The sequence below is a fragment of the Momordica charantia genome (assembly GCF_013281855.1).
Source record: "Momordica charantia cultivar OHB3-1 chromosome 8 unlocalized genomic scaffold, Mcharantia_2.0 BLBB01000008.1, whole genome shotgun sequence".
In the NCBI taxonomy this organism is placed as follows: Eukaryota; Viridiplantae; Streptophyta; class Magnoliopsida; order Cucurbitales; family Cucurbitaceae; genus Momordica; species Momordica charantia.
Window position 1 is genome coordinate 7,224,935 of NW_028275166.1, and position 16,750 is coordinate 7,241,684.

Consider the following 16,750-nt stretch of genomic DNA (forward strand, 5'->3'; position numbering starts at 1 on the left):
TCCTAGACTGCCGCTTCTACTTCTCGAAATCTTCTTCATGGTGCCAAGTAATTCTGGTGATCAGCAACGATCATATACTTCACTTTGCACTCCAGTTCCACAGGGCAATCTGTAGCGCTCAACGATTCCATGAAAGCAACACCTTCCCTCCTATCCAATTCTTCGATCATCTCGAAAATTTAGAGCAACCTCTCGGTGGCTCGTAAGAGCACCGGCTTCTTCAAGCGTGTCCTTGTGAGAAACAGTATTATCACGACCAACCATGTTGTATTAAGATCTAGAGTAATTACTTTACCTGCATACTACACTACATCCTTTCCTACAATTTAACATAACATCCCTGCATCATGTATTCGAGAAAATCATAAAACCTGAGAGTGGCAAGCAGTAAAAATACAGATTTCAAACTGAAGTTTCAAAATCCATATAGACAGCATCCACTAGGAAGAAAAAAAAAGGAGGGGTCTGTTCCTTCTGTTACATAAACACAATTTGGTTTGACTAGGTATGGCCATTTAGCAAGCCGCCAGTGAGACCACAAAATCAAAAATAACAAAGAATCAACCAGGACCAACTTTGGGGATGTCATAATGCTCACTCATGTTGGCCAGATATTGGTTAAAGTCCTGGATCCGGTCACGATGAGATTTATTAGCTTTCTTGGCCAGTCTATGAACATCAATGCTCTCTTTCTGTTCAATATAACGTCTTTCCGCTGGTGTTAGATGATCATCATAATGAGGAGCCTTCCCATCCTCAGTTGACTTGTTGGCATCATCTATTTCTTCCTCTTCCTCATTCACATCACTTGGCATTTCATTACTTGCACCACTTCCACCTACATTTACCACCAAAACAGATGGTAGATCCAGAAACAACATCATCACGACAAAGAATTTCAAAATTTTGAAAAACACTCATCAGTGATGGTGAGGATCCACTTGAGGCTTGAGGACCATTAAATATTTTGAATTTTATGCCCATCACTTTTACTACTATTAAGATGGCTGTTCAATCAAAAGTAAATTCTAAAACTCTAGTCTACTTATGATTCTTAAAAAGAGAAAAAACGACAAAGGATTGTAATAATATAAAACAAATCTAGAGTGTAACAATTACATCCATGGTCGAAGTTTGATTAAGCTTTCCAACCATTATCCTGCATTTCAAAAACTAACAGTAAGCTGCGTTCAATATTTTTCTGTGATGTCAACTGAATTTTTTTTAGCTTATGGGACATCAAAGACACTGGCCAAAATAAAGCCACGTGACTGCTTTGATTTTAAACTAGCTGATAACAGAAACTGAAAGATTACTTTCGAGTACCTATCATGCCTTAAAGGGAGCCAGAGTCCAGACAAGACAGTCATGAGAACCAGTAGGTAGTTTCTTTCCACCCGGTAAAGGGATTTGTGGCCTACCATAGACGTGGGAATTATTGGAAGTGATGCAGTGGTTTTCACCATTTTAGGGATGAGGAAGGACAATCGGGCTGGCTTTTGGCCACTCTCGAGTCTCCTGGACATCTGGTTGGAGCAGCAGGAAGATCTTTTTCTGGCAGTGTTATGACAATGTCAAAGGTTGGGAGACTTGGGTTTTAGATACTCTTACTACCGACCACTGTGGTTCTGATATTCTTCTGTTTTATACCATTGCCAATTGAAGGTATACTACTATTTGTAAGTCGATATTTGTAAAGTAGTTTTTTTTTTCCCTTTATTAGGCAACTTCCTAGGAAGTGGCCCTGATCTTGGTTGGTGCCATACTCAGACTTGCCATCTTATTTGTTTGACTTTCTTATTCTTCATATCCTTTCTTATCCTTCCTATCCTCAATAGAAGTTATATTTCATTATTTTGTATTAAGAAACCAAGTAACTAGAGTCCATCAGAACAAAGAGGTTGACACGTGTTCTTATCATCATGAAACATGGTTACGCAACATGAATTTCAGAATCTACTTAATCGAACCACCATGATATAAGGTATAGCGTGGGAATGCCTACAGAGACATTCAGATTCACATAGACATTTATCTCAACCAACTCACATTAATATAAATATGCAGCCACTGATATCCAAGCAAAATAGTTCCAGCAATAATTGAACGACAAACCTGTTGGATGCTCATTTTCCATATCTTGAGAAATTTGATCATGATGCTTTTTAACTTTCTTTTTCTTCTTCACCCCACCTACTTTCACATCAAGAGCTTTCCCTTTAAGCTTCAACTTCCCACCAACAACATTATCATAGGCAGACATTGCCTATTAAAAGGAGAAGAGATTCCTTCAGAGATATAAAGTTGTACTAACTCTAAGTGTAAAATTTCTACAAGATGTTCCATTAGATTTTTAATATTTAATATTTTGTATTTCATATAGATGGTTAGTTAATAAATTTGTTTGATTAGGAAATTATCACATGAATTCTATTAACATGTTTTATTCTTAATCTCACAAAACTAATATCAACTAGGACACTTTTCTTGTAAATGTAGATTTACATTGCTCGTGTTATGATATTTTTATATGACAATGAATTGGGTATTAAATTTTTGACACATGTTGCGTTTTCTTGCAACCCTTATGTTTTTCTTCTCTCGTATCTTATCCTCATGTTCTTGTGAAACATTCATTCTCATTATAGATGGACAATAAATGCAGAACTAATCATCTAACACTGTTAATTGAACAAAGCTCATCCGAGAAACCCTAATCCTAGTTTCTACTCGTTTTTCCCTCCACTTTTTCTCCTTTTTATCCTCATCCTTTCCTTTCCTCCCACAATCGAGCTGACCGCAAGATCATTCTGGCAGTCGTCAAATTCAGAAAGCTGGTGTACATGGAAAATCTTCCATCCGTGATATGACATACAAAGATGTAAAGTTCATATAGACCACCCAGAAAAACCCGGAAACAAGTTTTTAACGTCAAAGCAGAATTACTCAAATCATAAATTAACTAAATTCTTCCTGAAAAGCTTTCAAGTTACAAAGAATCATGCGAACAAGATAAGTAGATAGAATAATAGACTTCTAAATAAAGAAAATTCAGGAAGGAATTACGCTAATCACATCTCATAAAATCGTAACCACAAATATATTGAATGCAGAAGAAAGGGGGAAAACTGAAAGCAAGGGTTTCAGAGTCAAACCTTGAAGACCAAATAAAACTTCAGCCCTTCTACGAAGAAGCGCCAACTATTGGGAATATGCAGATTTCAACCCCCTACGCAGTCCTCTCCGGTGGTGATGGTTCGGGCCAGACCCGATTCACAGGTTTTACCCGCTGCTTTTGGAGCAGTAAGAGGTGCCTTGGTGGACCCGGTTAACCCGACTTCCTATGATATTGGGCCGCTTCCATCGTTGAGTTTCAAGCATCTTATCTTTTGCACTTTCGTTTTAAAATATGCGTCATAATATTTGATATTGCATTTTGAATTGAGGTGTTATTATCATTTCAGATACTTATTTTTTTAAAAATTTGAATCATAAAAAATTAATTCAATAATACACATTAAAATTGGTAGAATAGGAAGTAATAAATTTATCTCCTTCAACAATTCAAGTATCAATTTTTTGAATTTATTAAAATGTAATATATTATTTACTTTTTTTGTTTTATACGTTAACAATTAAGGGGAGATCGAATCTACAACCTCAAATAGTTAATTGATGTTTTATTTTATGAGTTATGTTCATATAAACCTATAAATTATTTATTTGGAATATCATAAATAAATTTTATGATTTGTTTTAAAGAAAAACTCATATATATATATATATATATATATATATATATTGGCAAAAAAGCATACATGGCAAAAAAATCAAACAAGCGAGGAACCCTTACAAGTCTAAAAAGTTCCTACTTCAATTATAACAAACCAATAAAAGTAAGAATTATATGGAAAGACAGGTAACAAAAATGAATGAAAAATACTTACGTAATTTTAATGGGGTCGATTTCTCCTCTTTTACAATCAGGTACGTCTTGAAAGAGCGTGAAGTGATAGATTGGGTTGGTCATTCTTCTCGCTGGCTGAAAGGGAAAACACCAAACCATCCAATGTAGAGACGGTTTTTTAGTGCTAGTTATCCAGTTACAGAAACGACCTCATAGGCTTTCGCTTTCACGCTTTACCTTTTTTTAATAGTTCAAGTTTTCGCCATTAGGTGTAGGCGCTTTTCAGAGGTGGAATTTTCGAGTTCTTCCTACCACACACAAAAAATTAACCAAATTTGCCTAATGTAGAGACAATTAAGAAAGTCACGTAAGTAAATATATAACCTACAAAAAAGTGGGCTACTCCAACTAATCATACATCCGTACATTTCACACCTATCAAGGAGTAGAGAACCCATCGTTGTCTTGGCAAAAGAACCCAACTCGTATTATTAAAAAAATAGAGAAATTAGAACCTAATCAAGATGATACGAACCAATCCCTTCTTCATGCGGAGGTAGAGATTTGAATGTTCAACCTACCATGAAGTTATTAAATTTTAATTCTAAAGTTGTGCTCATATTCATATTCATGCTGACTTTTTGGTGTGATTTATCTCTGGTGGTTAAAAAATATTAGCAAGTCAATTTACTTATTAAATACAGTGGAAATAAAATGCTAAAAATAAATGGTATAAGACAATGCAATGATGAGAGTCGAGACCAAGAGTAATTTATGAGGTGGAGGGACAGAGTTGGGTACAATTATTGATTGATATCCAAAGCTATGAAGCCTCACTCACGTGGGACCCATATTTATATAAACTTTCTCGAACCCTAAACCATTTTTTTAATTTGTAATAAAATCATTTGTCTACTCCAATACTTTTTGAGAAATATAATTCAATTCTGTTGATGCTTGGAGTGCAATTATTCATATATTATCTCTTGAGTTTTGCTTTTTTTCTTTTTCTTTTTCTTGTTTAGTACAACATAAGTACGAGTAGGAGATTGAACTAATCGCTTAGTTGGAGATATGAGTGGCCGTAGGATCACTTTGGCAACCTATGGTTACTAAATTTGTATGGAATAAAAAAATGAGTTTTATAAATAAATTATTGAAACCAACAAATATAATTTGAGTACTAGAAAAACAAATCTAAATTGATATAAATAACTATAAATTAAAAAGAAAAAAAAAAGGTTTTGACGCCACATCTGGTGGTTGGTGAGATGGGGCGTGGGCCCCAGTTTAGATCCAACGATTTATTCAATCTTTTATTATTTTGTCGCCGTATGGACTGTGGACAGAGAACAAGACATGCCACATGCCTCAGATGCGGGCTAAATTCGTAATTTACTTAATTATTTATTTCTGAACTGTCCCAATCATTTAACAGCACTTTTAATGTTAAAATTGACCTTTAGCCTTTAGGAGGGTGATCAATATTTTCTCCATTTTCTTAAAGAAAAAAAAAATGCAAAAGGGGAAACTTGTTCTTGCATAAAGATAGTCAGAAGGATTTGTGGAGTGATTCTCCAAATGATGATTAAACATGCCAAGAAAAAAGAGGAAAAAAAAAAGAGTTGTTCAATATTTGATTTGCAAATTCAAAGCAATGTATTTGGTGCCTACTCAATTGTCACTAAGTGCTACTCCAAGAATCATGACATGAACTATGTAGTAATGGTGAAGTGACTAATAGTAGTTTACTTAAGTACGTACATCTCGACTTGACAATCTTAGATATCAAGGTGATTATGAGTCTCAAGATGTGAATCTTCGATCGTGAACCTCTCTTATGCTGTCACGTGTGAGGTCGTTTTATGCTACCTAACCAAACTATTTTGTTTCATCCGGTAAAATGACACTATTTTGAGGATGAGGAAAGCAAATATGTCATCAAAACACTATTTAATACCTAAAAAAAACATTGCTAAAAAATAAATAAAAAAATACTAACAAAACAACTCTCCACCTATAACCTCTCTCTAACCTTTTTTAGCATCAAGTTAGAAAAATAATAAAATAATAGGTAACAATAAGGTTATCTCAAATTAATCCAATTTTAAACTACTAATTAAACTATAAACTTAAAAGTTGTTAAGTTACGATGAATTTAATTTAGACATTCTACTCTTATATTAGGTTAAATTGTAATTAATCAATCTAAAAGTTAATCCAACATAAAAAAACACAAAAATTAAAATAGATAGATTGCCACTTTAATCAATAATTAAAGCGGTCAAATCTAACGTAACTCAATTGGTTAAGGTAGTTATATCAAACTACAAAGTTGTGAATTAAAATATTCCTCCCCATAGATCTACCTACCTTAACATTCACCCCACCTATTCTACCATAAAAAAAAAAATGGAGATTTGAAGACAAATAAATTTATGATGAGAGAGATACGTATATTTTCAATTATCTTTAAAGGAAAAGAAAAAAAAACAAACAAATGGGGACCGGTCAAACTAAAACGAACTAGTGACAAACAGTTTCACTTCTTTTCAAGAAAGAGGGCGTTTTAGTAAATATCCACATTTCCACCATTTTGGGTAAGACACAGATTCCCTCAGATTTTCCAAACTTTCCAATCAGTCGAAATTTTAATTTTAATTATAAAAAAAAAAAGAAACACAAAGATGCATAATTCATGTATAGAACGAACAGAACAATTTGGCACCATCATATGTGTTGAATGGTTAATAATTGAATGGAGATTTTAACTGGTTGGTAAATAAAGTTTAATTATTCAAAATTTCCCCCACCTTAAACCCATCCCCAACTCCTATTTTAAGCACTCCCCCTTCTCCAGTTTTAAGGGAAAGGGAGGCCCTCTGTTTTCTCTCATTTCAAAATCATTCAACCACCATTCTCATTCCGAGCTTACAGATTGTCTCCTATGGCTTCCTCTTCCGCCAAATCTTTCTTTCCCACTCCCCAATTCGCCTCCTCCCGTAGATCCTCCACTTCCAAATCCCCTCTTCTCTGCTTTCCAATTCCTTCCTCTGCTTCTTCCAATCTCCACGCGCTCTGTTCTTCTTCTTCTTCTTCTTCCCCTTCTCGCCGTTGCGATTCGATTCCTGTCCGGAGCGCGCTGAAGTCCGTGGAATCGCCGGAGTTTGGGGTTCGGAACTCTGATCCGGTGGACCCCACTTCGAGATCGGCGATTTTGGTGGCCGAGAAACTTGGAGAGGCGGGTCTCCAACTTCTGCGGAGCTTCGGGAACGTGGAGTGCGCTTATGAGTTGTCGCCGGAGGAGCTCTGCGCGAAGATCTCTTCGTTTGACGCGTTGATCGTGCGGAGTGGGACGAAGGTGAGCAGGCACGTGTTCGAGGCGGCCAAAGGGCGGTTGAAGGTCGTCGGAAGGGCCGGCGTCGGCATCGACAATGTGGATCTGCAGGCCGCCACCGAGTTCGGTTGTCTCGTTGTTAATGCCCCAACTGCCAACACCATCGCCGCCGCCGAGCACGGAATCGCCTTGCTTACCGCCATGGCCCGAAACGTCGCTCAGGCCGACGCCTCCATGAAAGCCGGTCAGTAATTTAATCTGTTTCCTCTTCCACTCCCCTGTTTCCGGCCACATATTTATTATACTATACCCTTTGTTTTGAACGTTTAGATCTGCTTATATTTAGAAACCCAGGATCCAAATTCCATGATTTTGAACTTCCTTGATTGCTTTGCTTGAGATCACCATATATCAGAGTTGGGTGAGCAGAGTCATACTGTAAAGGCCTCTGTTTTTTGCTGATGCTCAAAAAGTGTCTTTTTCTTTTGTTTTTGTTTTCTTTTTCTAACCCCTGTTTTGGCTGCTACTGTAGTACCATATAGAAAACTACTTCACGAGAATCAATTCCCTCGTCTTGTGAAAGAAAAAGTAGTGAAGAATAAAATTTTTTAATGATACATGGCAAAAGAAAATGTTCATCCTGTTCCCCGCGCCCCGTGGAGAACAAATTCCGTCCTGGGAAAACTTTGGAATAACAATTTAAGGAGAAACTATATGAGAAGGGACAATGTAGTTGTATGACATAGAACAAAACTTTGAACTTGTAAGGAACTATTAGACAACGAAGAAGGAATCTCCTTAAAAAAGAATATATAAAATACTTGTGTGTAGTTTTCTGTTTGTGCTCTAAATTTATACGTACAAAAACGGGCTCACTCTTAAAGAAATTTTCTAGTGCTCCTTAGCATCGTAGACTAATTTTTATAAGAAGGTGAGAGCATGTCTATTATAAATACTGTTAAGTCTTTTACCTGAATAGGAAAATGGGAACGGAGCAAGTACGTGGGAGTTTCACTAGTGGGAAAAACATTAGCAGTGATGGGATTCGGGAAGGTTGGATCGGAAGTGGCGAGACGAGCGAAGGGGCTGGGGATGCAGGTGATAGCGCACGACCCCTACGCGCCAGCGGACCGAGCCAGAGCCCTCGGCGTGGAGCTCGTGTCGTTCAACCAGGCCATATCCACCGCAGATTTCATATCCCTTCACATGCCTCTCACTCCCGCCACCTCCAAAGTCTTCAACGACGATACTTTCGCTCTCATGAAGAAGGGCGCTCGCCTCATCAACGTCGCCAGAGGAGGCGTCATCGACGAAGACGCCCTCGTCAGGGCCCTCGACAGTGGCGTTGTTGCCCAGGTTGTTATACAAAATTGGGTTTTGTAATTTCTACATGATTCCTCTTTGAAGTACTCATTCCATTAGATAATTTCTACATGTGTGTGATGAAATAGGTGGCGCTTGACGTCTTCACAGAGGAGCCTCCGCCCAAAGACAGCAAGTTGGTGCAGCACAAGAATGTGACTGTCACGCCTCATCTTGGAGCCAGCACTAAGGAAGCGCAGGAAGGGGTTGCGATTGAAATAGCCGAAGCCGTGGTCGGAGCATTGAACGGCGAACTTTCTGCCACCGCCGTCAACGCTCCCATGGTCGCTCCCGAGGTAATTCAACTGATCAAATATATTTTTGGTCCTAACGTTTGTCCTCTATTTTGCTCCTGAATTTAAAAATCATCCCCGTTTAGTTTCTAAGATCTAAATTTAGTTTCCATTGATCCTTATTTAAAAAAAATGACATATTGGATTCCTAAAGTTTGAATTTAGTTTTCAATTGGTCCTTAAAATTTGAGATTGCTTTTGAATTGATGTCTAAATTTTAAATTGGTTTCTAATCCGTCCTTAGTTTAGTCGATCATTAGTTAACCTAACAAAACGATGATGTCACAATTAACAAATGTTGACTAGACTTTGTTACTCGGACAAAAGAGAACGAAAATCTTGTAAGATTCACTAATGGTCAACTTAACTCGATGACTAATTAAAAATAAAATTCAAATTTCAAAAGTCGATTAAAAACTAAATTCAAACTTTAAAGACGGAACATGTCACCTTAGAAACTTCAGGAACCAAAATTGGAACTAAATTTAAATATCAATGATAAAAAAAGGATGGTTTTTTAAATTTAAGGACCTTACACTAATTTAATTAAAGGAAAATTCTTGCTTTCAACGGTGAAGATTCACCGTTATTAAAAAATTGACAACTCATTTATTTTTATAAAAAGTCACTGTTTCCCATTATCAAACATTGAAGGATGGTAAAGATAAGATTACTTATTTAAGTTAAGAAGCCAAATTGGTAAATATTATATTTTAATTAAGCATACCTCTAGAAAAGTTGGGGTAATTAGAAATGGCTATAATTATTTTGAAAAATTGAGCAGGTTCTGTCGGAGTTGGCGCCGTACGTTGTACTGGCAGAGAAACTGGGGCGGATGGCGGTGCAGCTGGTGGCGGGAGGGAGCGGTATAAAGTCAGTGAAAGTAGTATACAAATCAGGGCGAGCCCCAGACGACTTGGACACAAGGCTCCTCCGAGCGATGATCACAAAGGGCATAATCGAGCCCATATCGGACAGCCACATAAACCTGGTGAACGCGGATTTCACGGCCAAGCAGAAGGGGCTGCGGATAAGCGAGGAGCGCGTGATGGTGGACGCGCCGGAAGAGGACCCGGTGGAGTCGATCCAGGTAATGGTGTCCAACGTGGACTCCAAGTTCGCAAGCGCCGTGACGGAGAGCGGCGTGGTGGCGATCGAAGGGAAGGTGAAATTCGGGGTGCCGCACCTGAGACTCGTGGGGTCGTTCGAGGTGGACGTGAGCCTGGAGGGGAATTTGATTCTGTGCCGCCAGCTGGACCAGCCGGGGATGATCGGACGGGTGGGAAACATTCTGGGAGAGAGTAATGTGAACGTGAATTTCATGAGCGTGGGGAGGACGATGAGAAGGAAGAGGGCGATCATGGCCATTGGAGTGGACGAGGAGCCCAATAAGGACACTCTCAAGAAAATTGGCCAAGTTTCCGCCATTGAAGAGTTCGTCTTCCTCAACCTATGAGTCAAACCAACGACCTAAGTCGCATCCGACATGTCGTCCCCTAACTCTGTACTTTTTTTTATTTGGTCGTCGTTCGTTGTGTAATACTAATAAATAACTAATAAGGCAGTTGGGAGTTGGAGGGAGGAGTCGCCGTGTTGTGCTATGTTGGTTGTTGGCTTTTTTTTTTTTTTTTTAATTAGATTAAGAAAAGTGGAGATGAGATGAATACTTAGACTTTTGGGATGATAATTGATGTTTTATCCATTGGAATTTTCAATAATATGAATCCACACATGTATTAAGTTAATGTATTTTTACTATTTAATTAGATCGAGATATGTGATTTAATTATGTGTAAGTTTTGGTTTAACGAAATAATTATAAAATGATTATGGTCAAAATGTATAGATACCATGAAATAATTTTCAATATCAAAGCGTTGTGATCGATTAGTGGTTTTTTGTGGATTACACAGGGCTTATGGTCTCCAAGTCAAAAAAACTTCATTCTTCTCTTATCCCTTAGAGAGAGAAAAGGAAAATGTATTCTTCGTACCGTGGAAATCCATGTTAATTTGGAACGAATCACTCAACAACGTTCAATTATGTTCAAATACGCTTCCATTTCTTTGGTATTAATTCTCTTGAGTTGGAATGAGAACTCAATCCATGGATCTGAAGTTTTTTATTTTAATTTTTGCTAACATTACAATTTAGTCTCACGCACATCCAACCACGTTTAATAATTTTTCTATATATATTTTTTTAATTATTGTGTACAATGAAATGAATGTTACACATGTGAGTGGTGTTTTTTTTTAAAATGGGAATTGTATTTGTTTCAAAGTCGTCACATCCGGTGGATCGGGGTCGAATTAATATCACTTTCTTTTTTTTTATGAAAAAATTACTGTTTTTTTATTAGGATAAAAGTTTACACCTCTCACCTTAAACAAAGGAGTAGATTACTTAATCATCGCGTTGTGCTCCCATTGGTCGAAAATTACTGTCGGAGAGATTTAAAAAAATAAATATAAATTTTTCTTTTAAACTGAACACAATTTTTTTGGCAGACATGTAACTAAAATGACCTAATTTTACACTTAAAGTAAATTGTTTTAATTAAAAGTTTGTCATTCTTTTGATACATGTATTGGATGATCTAGGATAGTGAGAGACAATAAAAATGGGTCCATAAAATGAGGCAGTGGTTGAGAGTGTGAATAGGAATCCAATTCGACTATTTCTATTTCTATTTCTGTTCACGAAACAAAGAAAAAGGCTTGACTTTCTTCTGTGTTCTCCCCCCTAAAAAAATGTGGATGTAAATTTTTTATATTTAAAATAAATGGTTGTCATTAAATTTGAATTTTACAGTAGAAAAAGGTATTTCCTTTTTAACATATTTCAAATTCCCGAGTTTATAAATATAAACTTTTAAACAATGCCTAATATTTATTCAATGACTATCTGAATCAAGAGTTATTGGCAGTTTTACAATAACTAACATTACAAAAAATTCTCACGACATTCAATTCTCTGCCATTTCCGCTTTCCACTTCAAATTCCTCAACCCAATTCCCTTCTCCATTATCTTCTGCATTTCTTCTTCTTCTCACGCACTCTGAATCTGGGGTTCATTCTTATGCAGCTGCAGCTTCTTTTCCGCCATTTCTTCTCACTGGTATGCTTCTCTTTCCCTATTTATGTCCTCTCTGCTTTATCCTCCGATGGGTTGGCTTTATTATCACTCCGAACCCACTGGACTTCCCACGCTCATTTAATCCCTATTTGGAATGCCTCCGATTCCACTCCCTGTTCTTGGGCTGGGATCGAGTGCGATCCAAACCATCGCGTCGTCACCTTCAACCTCTCTGGCCATGGCGTTTCGGGTCAGCTCGGACCCGAAATAGCGCAATTGACCCACTTGCTGCACCATTGATTTCAACGCCAACGATTTATCTGGACCGGTTCCAAATGAGATAGCTAACTGTAGCCGTTTACAATACTTGGATCTCTCCCAGAACCAATTTGGTGGAAAAATTCCTGTGACCTTAGGGCACCTTGCGAACTTGACCTACTTGAACTTCCATGGCAATGTTCTTACGGGTCAGATACCCGAATCGTTATTTCGAATTCCGAATTTGAAGGAGCTGTATCTTTGCGAGAACAATCTCAATGGGACTATTCCTTCGAATGTGGGGAATTTGAGTCAGGTGTTGTATCTGTATCTGTATGGAAATCAGTTGTCTGGAACCATACCTTCTTCCATTGGGAATTGTAGCCAGTTGGTGGATCTTTATTTGGATACGAACCGGTTGGTGGGAGTTTTGCCCAGTAGTCTTAACAATCTTGCCAATCTTGTTAATTTGGGTGTCAGCCACAACAATCTTGAGGGTCCAATTCCTTTGGGTTCAGGTGGTTGCCAGAGTTTAGAATATATAGATTTGTCATTCAATAGTTATACAGGAGGTATACCTGCTGGGCTGGGCAACTGTAGTAGCCTAACAACATTTCTCTCTATAAATTCCAGCCTAACGGGTCATATTCCTTCCTCATTTGGCCGTCTAACTAACCTTTCCGCTCTTGATCTCTCTGAAAATCAACTGTCTGGGAATATACCCCTCGAACTCGGGGATTGCAAATCCTTGACAGAACTGAATTTGTACACCAACCAACTGGAGGGACGTATCCCTAGTGAATTGGGTTTGCTAACTGGATTAGAGGACCTTCTGTTGTTTTCGAACCGCTTGACTGGTGAGATTCCGATGAGCATCTGGAAGATCCCAAGTCTCAAGCAAATTCTTGTTTACAACAACAACCTTTCTGGGGAACTGCCCTTGATAGCAACTGAGCTCAAGAACCTCAGAAACATTTCTCTGTTCAACAACCAGTTTTTTGGAGTCATACCTCAAAGTTTGGGACTCAACAGTAGCTTAGAGCAATTGGACTTCACTAACAACAAGTTCACTGGTGAAATTCCACCCAATCTATGCTCTGGAAAGAGATTAAGATTGTTAAATTTGGGTTTGAATCAATTTCAGGGTAGCATGCCGTCATATATTGGAACCTGTTCGACTCTTCAGAGGTTGATTTTGAGAAGGAATAATCTCACAGGGGTTCTGCCAACATTTGTGAGAAACCACAGCCTTCGGTACATAGATGCCAGTGAAAATAACCTGAATGGAACAATTCCCTCAAGTTTGGGAAACTGCATCAATGTCACCTCAATTAATTTGTCAACCAACAAGTTAACAGGTGTTATACCTATAGAGTTGGGAAATCTTGTGAATATTCAAGGTTTGAGCTTGTCTCACAACCTGTTGGAAGGACCTTTGCCACCTTCCCTGTCAAATTGTGCCAAACTGGATGAATTTGATGTAGGATTCAATTTATTGAATGGTTCTGTACCTCATAGTTTGGGCAGCTGGAAAGTTATATCTACGTTGATATTAAAAGAGAATAAATTTAGTGGAGGCATCCCGGATCTATTATCAGAATTTGAAAACCTTTTACTGCTAGATCTTGGTGGCAATTTGTTTGGAGGTGAAATTCCCTCATCTATTGGATCTTTGAAGAATCTGTTCTATTCCTTGAATCTCAGTAGCAATGGGTTAACTGGCCAAATACCTTCTGAGCTGGGGAGTCTGGTCAAGCTACAGGAGTTAGATATATCTCACAATAATTTAACTGGAAGTTTAAGAGTTCTTGGGGAACTCGGTTCATCGTTAGTTGAGCTTAACATTTCAGCTAACTTCTTCACGGGCCCTGTGCCACAAACATTAATGAAGTTTCTGAGTCCTCGTCCCTCGTCGTTCTTAGGTAACCCTGGACTGTGCATCAACTGTGATGAACTAGCTGGGGATGATGGGACGGGTGGGAAACATTCTGGGAGAGAGTAATGTGAACGTGAATTTCATGAGCGTGGGGAGGACGAGGAGGAGAAAGAGGACGAAGAGCCCAATGAGGACACTCTCAGGAAAATTGGCCAAGTTTCTGCCGTTGAAGAGTTCGTCTTCCTCACCCTATAAACAAAACTTAAAAGATAAAATTTGGCTACTCACTAGTAGAGGGGAATGATAACCAATTAAGAGTCAAGTTTTATCCAAATCTAAAATCAACAAGCACCCGACATGTCGTCCCATGGTCGTTTTGTCGTCAGTCGTGTAATACTAATAGATCATTAATAAGGCAGTTGGGAGGTCAAAAAAAAATTTATTTATTTATTTTGAGTTTAAGAAACGTGGTGGTGGGATGAATAGTTTATAGTTATAGTTGCTACGGTAATAAATGTTTTATCTAGCAACTTAGTGTGCACACACATCCAACCAGTTTAATAAGTTTTCTAAATTACTTTTTAAATTTTTTTGTACTATGAAATAAATGTAACACATATGATTGGTGTTTTTTATGAGAATTGTATTTGTTTCAAAGTCGTCCAATCTAGTGGACCCAGGTTGGATTAATTTGTTTTTTTTTTTATTTATTGGGTTTTATTTGAGAAATTCATTGTTCTTTTTATTAGGATAAAAATTTGTACCTCTTACCTTAATGGAGTAGTTGTTAAGTATGTTCGCATTTACTGAAAATTACTGTCGAAGAGATTCCTTTTTCTATTTTTATAATCACAGATTTTAACTAAAAGGAATGAATTTTACACAAATAATCACGTGCATTGTACGTGGAATTAAATGTTTCTTTTCTAAATGCACAAATTATTGCTAGTATTTTTTAAAAAATAGAAAATAGAAAATTAAATTTTTATTAAAAATGATGTTTAAAAAACTATAATATGAATTTACGAAAAATTTAAAGGCAAAATAAAAAAAAATACATTTTCTTCCCTGGACAAATCTCTGTTGTTTGATTGTGATGCTTCATATTGTAGTATGGATATTACCATATACGGATAATGACACTCTTCTTTATGTAACTAGATCTATTGGATTAACTTCTCTTGACATATTTACCTAAATAATTTGCTCCTGTCAACGTACCAAAAATTGAAGGACAAAATATAAATTTTTAAAAATTTAAATGGCAAAATAGGAAAGTAAAAGTCTAATTAATAATATAATACGAAAACTAACACAGTAATCTAGTATGTAAAATAATTAATGTAACAATTCAAGTAATAAATATTCATTGTTAAGTACTCAAATACGATCACAATACATAAATTATTGGTCAAAATTAATTAACTCATCAGTTTAGAAACTCAAATTAGTTAATAAAGACATAAACATAAAATAAGCATGAAATAAGGAATTTAGAAGTAGTTAAGATATATATAGCAACAATCAAGAGTCTATACTAGGAAGGATACAAACATTAAAACTAAAATAAATCATTAATATATTAATATGAAAATGTTATTTTATACTTTACCTCACCATCGAATCAAATAAATTTATGGATTTTCGGATCTTTAGTGTTTCCCATGCAAATAACGAAAACTTTTATTTCATTCTTTTTAAAAAGTTTTGATTCTTCTGCAGGTGAAAAGACTTCCTAGACATTTTGAGAGAGAAAAAATACACAATTTTATGCGTGATATTTTCTTTCATGTTATATAGATGTTTGTAATCACACCTATTTGGGAATGGATGTATTCATTTCATTGAGTCACACCTCCTGGATTAACTTATCTATCTAAAGAAAAATACTTCGGTCTGTTGTGTTATACATAAACAATTATCAATTTCAATCGCACCCATATGCGAATGAACACATTACTTCTCTCAACAGACACCTTGATCCAACAGTTGCATCCCATAAAAGAAAAAATGGAAGGCAAAGATTCTTCTCCATAACTCATTTATAGTATAGATACAGATAGATGTAAATGATTTTATTTTTGGAATTAAAAGTTTGTCATTCCTTTGCTATATGTTTTTGATATCCATCTTTTTCTAGTATAACAATTTAAAGATATCAGAATTAAACTTTCGACCTTGAGGGAAGGATTATATGACACATCCATCCATTGATTAGGATAGGATTGCTTATTTCGGGAGCCAATAGGTCAGCCCTATAATTCCATGTGCTTTTTTTAATTATTAGGTAATTTTATGTATGTTGAATTATACTATATACTATCGAGATGTGTTGTTTTACCCCCACATTTTAAAATTCTATGAATCATAATATATTGACGTGTCTTTCCTTCTAAGTATCCAATATATATCCAATTTTGTTAAAAACAAATAACTTTATATTATTTTTGAAAGAATATAGTTTGTTTTTATTTTAGTACAACAATTTGGAGATATGGAAATCGAACCTAACCACTATTGAACTATGATTATGTCGACAGATATAATTTAAGATTGATGATCAAATGTGAATTATTATTATTATTTTAAATAAATAAAAATTGGTCCAAAAAGAGAGGCGGTGGTTGAGAGTGTGAAT

General features: G+C 36.5%; 3 protein-coding genes across 3 annotated transcripts; 2 read left to right on the forward strand and 1 right to left on the reverse strand.

Moving 5' to 3' along the window:
* Positions 1-378: 378 nt before the first annotated feature.
* Positions 379-3,315, reverse strand: LOC111020290 (7-dehydrocholesterol reductase-like protein). Its single transcript, XM_022296915.2, has 3 exons — positions 3,156-3,315; positions 2,116-2,266; positions 379-838 (listed from the first exon to the last, which is right to left on the reverse strand). The coding sequence occupies exons 2-3, from the start codon at positions 2,261-2,263 to the stop codon at positions 561-563; spliced, it is 426 nt and encodes a 141-aa protein (XP_022152607.1). The 5' UTR covers positions 2,264-2,266; positions 3,156-3,315; the 3' UTR covers positions 379-560.
* A 3,440-nt stretch (positions 3,316-6,755) lies between these two features.
* Positions 6,756-10,644, forward strand: LOC111020289 (D-3-phosphoglycerate dehydrogenase 1, chloroplastic). Its single transcript, XM_022296914.2, has 4 exons — positions 6,756-7,488; positions 8,224-8,600; positions 8,696-8,902; positions 9,684-10,644. The coding sequence occupies exons 1-4, from the start codon at positions 6,855-6,857 to the stop codon at positions 10,353-10,355; spliced, it is 1,890 nt and encodes a 629-aa protein (XP_022152606.1). The 5' UTR covers positions 6,756-6,854; the 3' UTR covers positions 10,356-10,644.
* Positions 10,645-11,781: 1,137 nt separating this feature from the next.
* LOC148209448 (uncharacterized) lies at positions 11,782-16,009 on the forward strand. Its single transcript, XM_088126897.1, is given in 2 exon segments — positions 11,782-12,269; positions 12,271-16,009. Coding segments are annotated over 2 exon segments (2,256 nt in total). The 5' UTR covers positions 11,782-11,981; the 3' UTR covers positions 14,239-16,009.
* The last annotated feature ends 741 nt before the right edge of the window (positions 16,010-16,750 follow it).

Bases quoted from the DNA above. Each gene is read 5' to 3' on its own strand.
- LOC111020290 (XM_022296915.2), bottom strand. From the start codon at position 2,263: ATGTCTGCCTATGATAATGTTGTTGGTGGGAAGTTGAAGCTTAAAGGG. The intron at 839-2,115 runs GTTTGTCGTTCA...TGGTAAATGTAG, and splicing joins GGAAAATGAGCATCCAACAG to GTGGAAGTGGTGCAAGTAAT.
- LOC111020289 (XM_022296914.2), top strand. From the start codon at position 6,855: ATGGCTTCCTCTTCCGCCAAATCTTTCTTTCCCACTCCCCAATTCGCC. The intron at 8,601-8,695 runs GTTGTTATACAA...GTGATGAAATAG, and splicing joins ACAGTGGCGTTGTTGCCCAG to GTGGCGCTTGACGTCTTCAC. The intron at 8,903-9,683 runs GTAATTCAACTG...AAAATTGAGCAG, and splicing joins CTCCCATGGTCGCTCCCGAG to GTTCTGTCGGAGTTGGCGCC.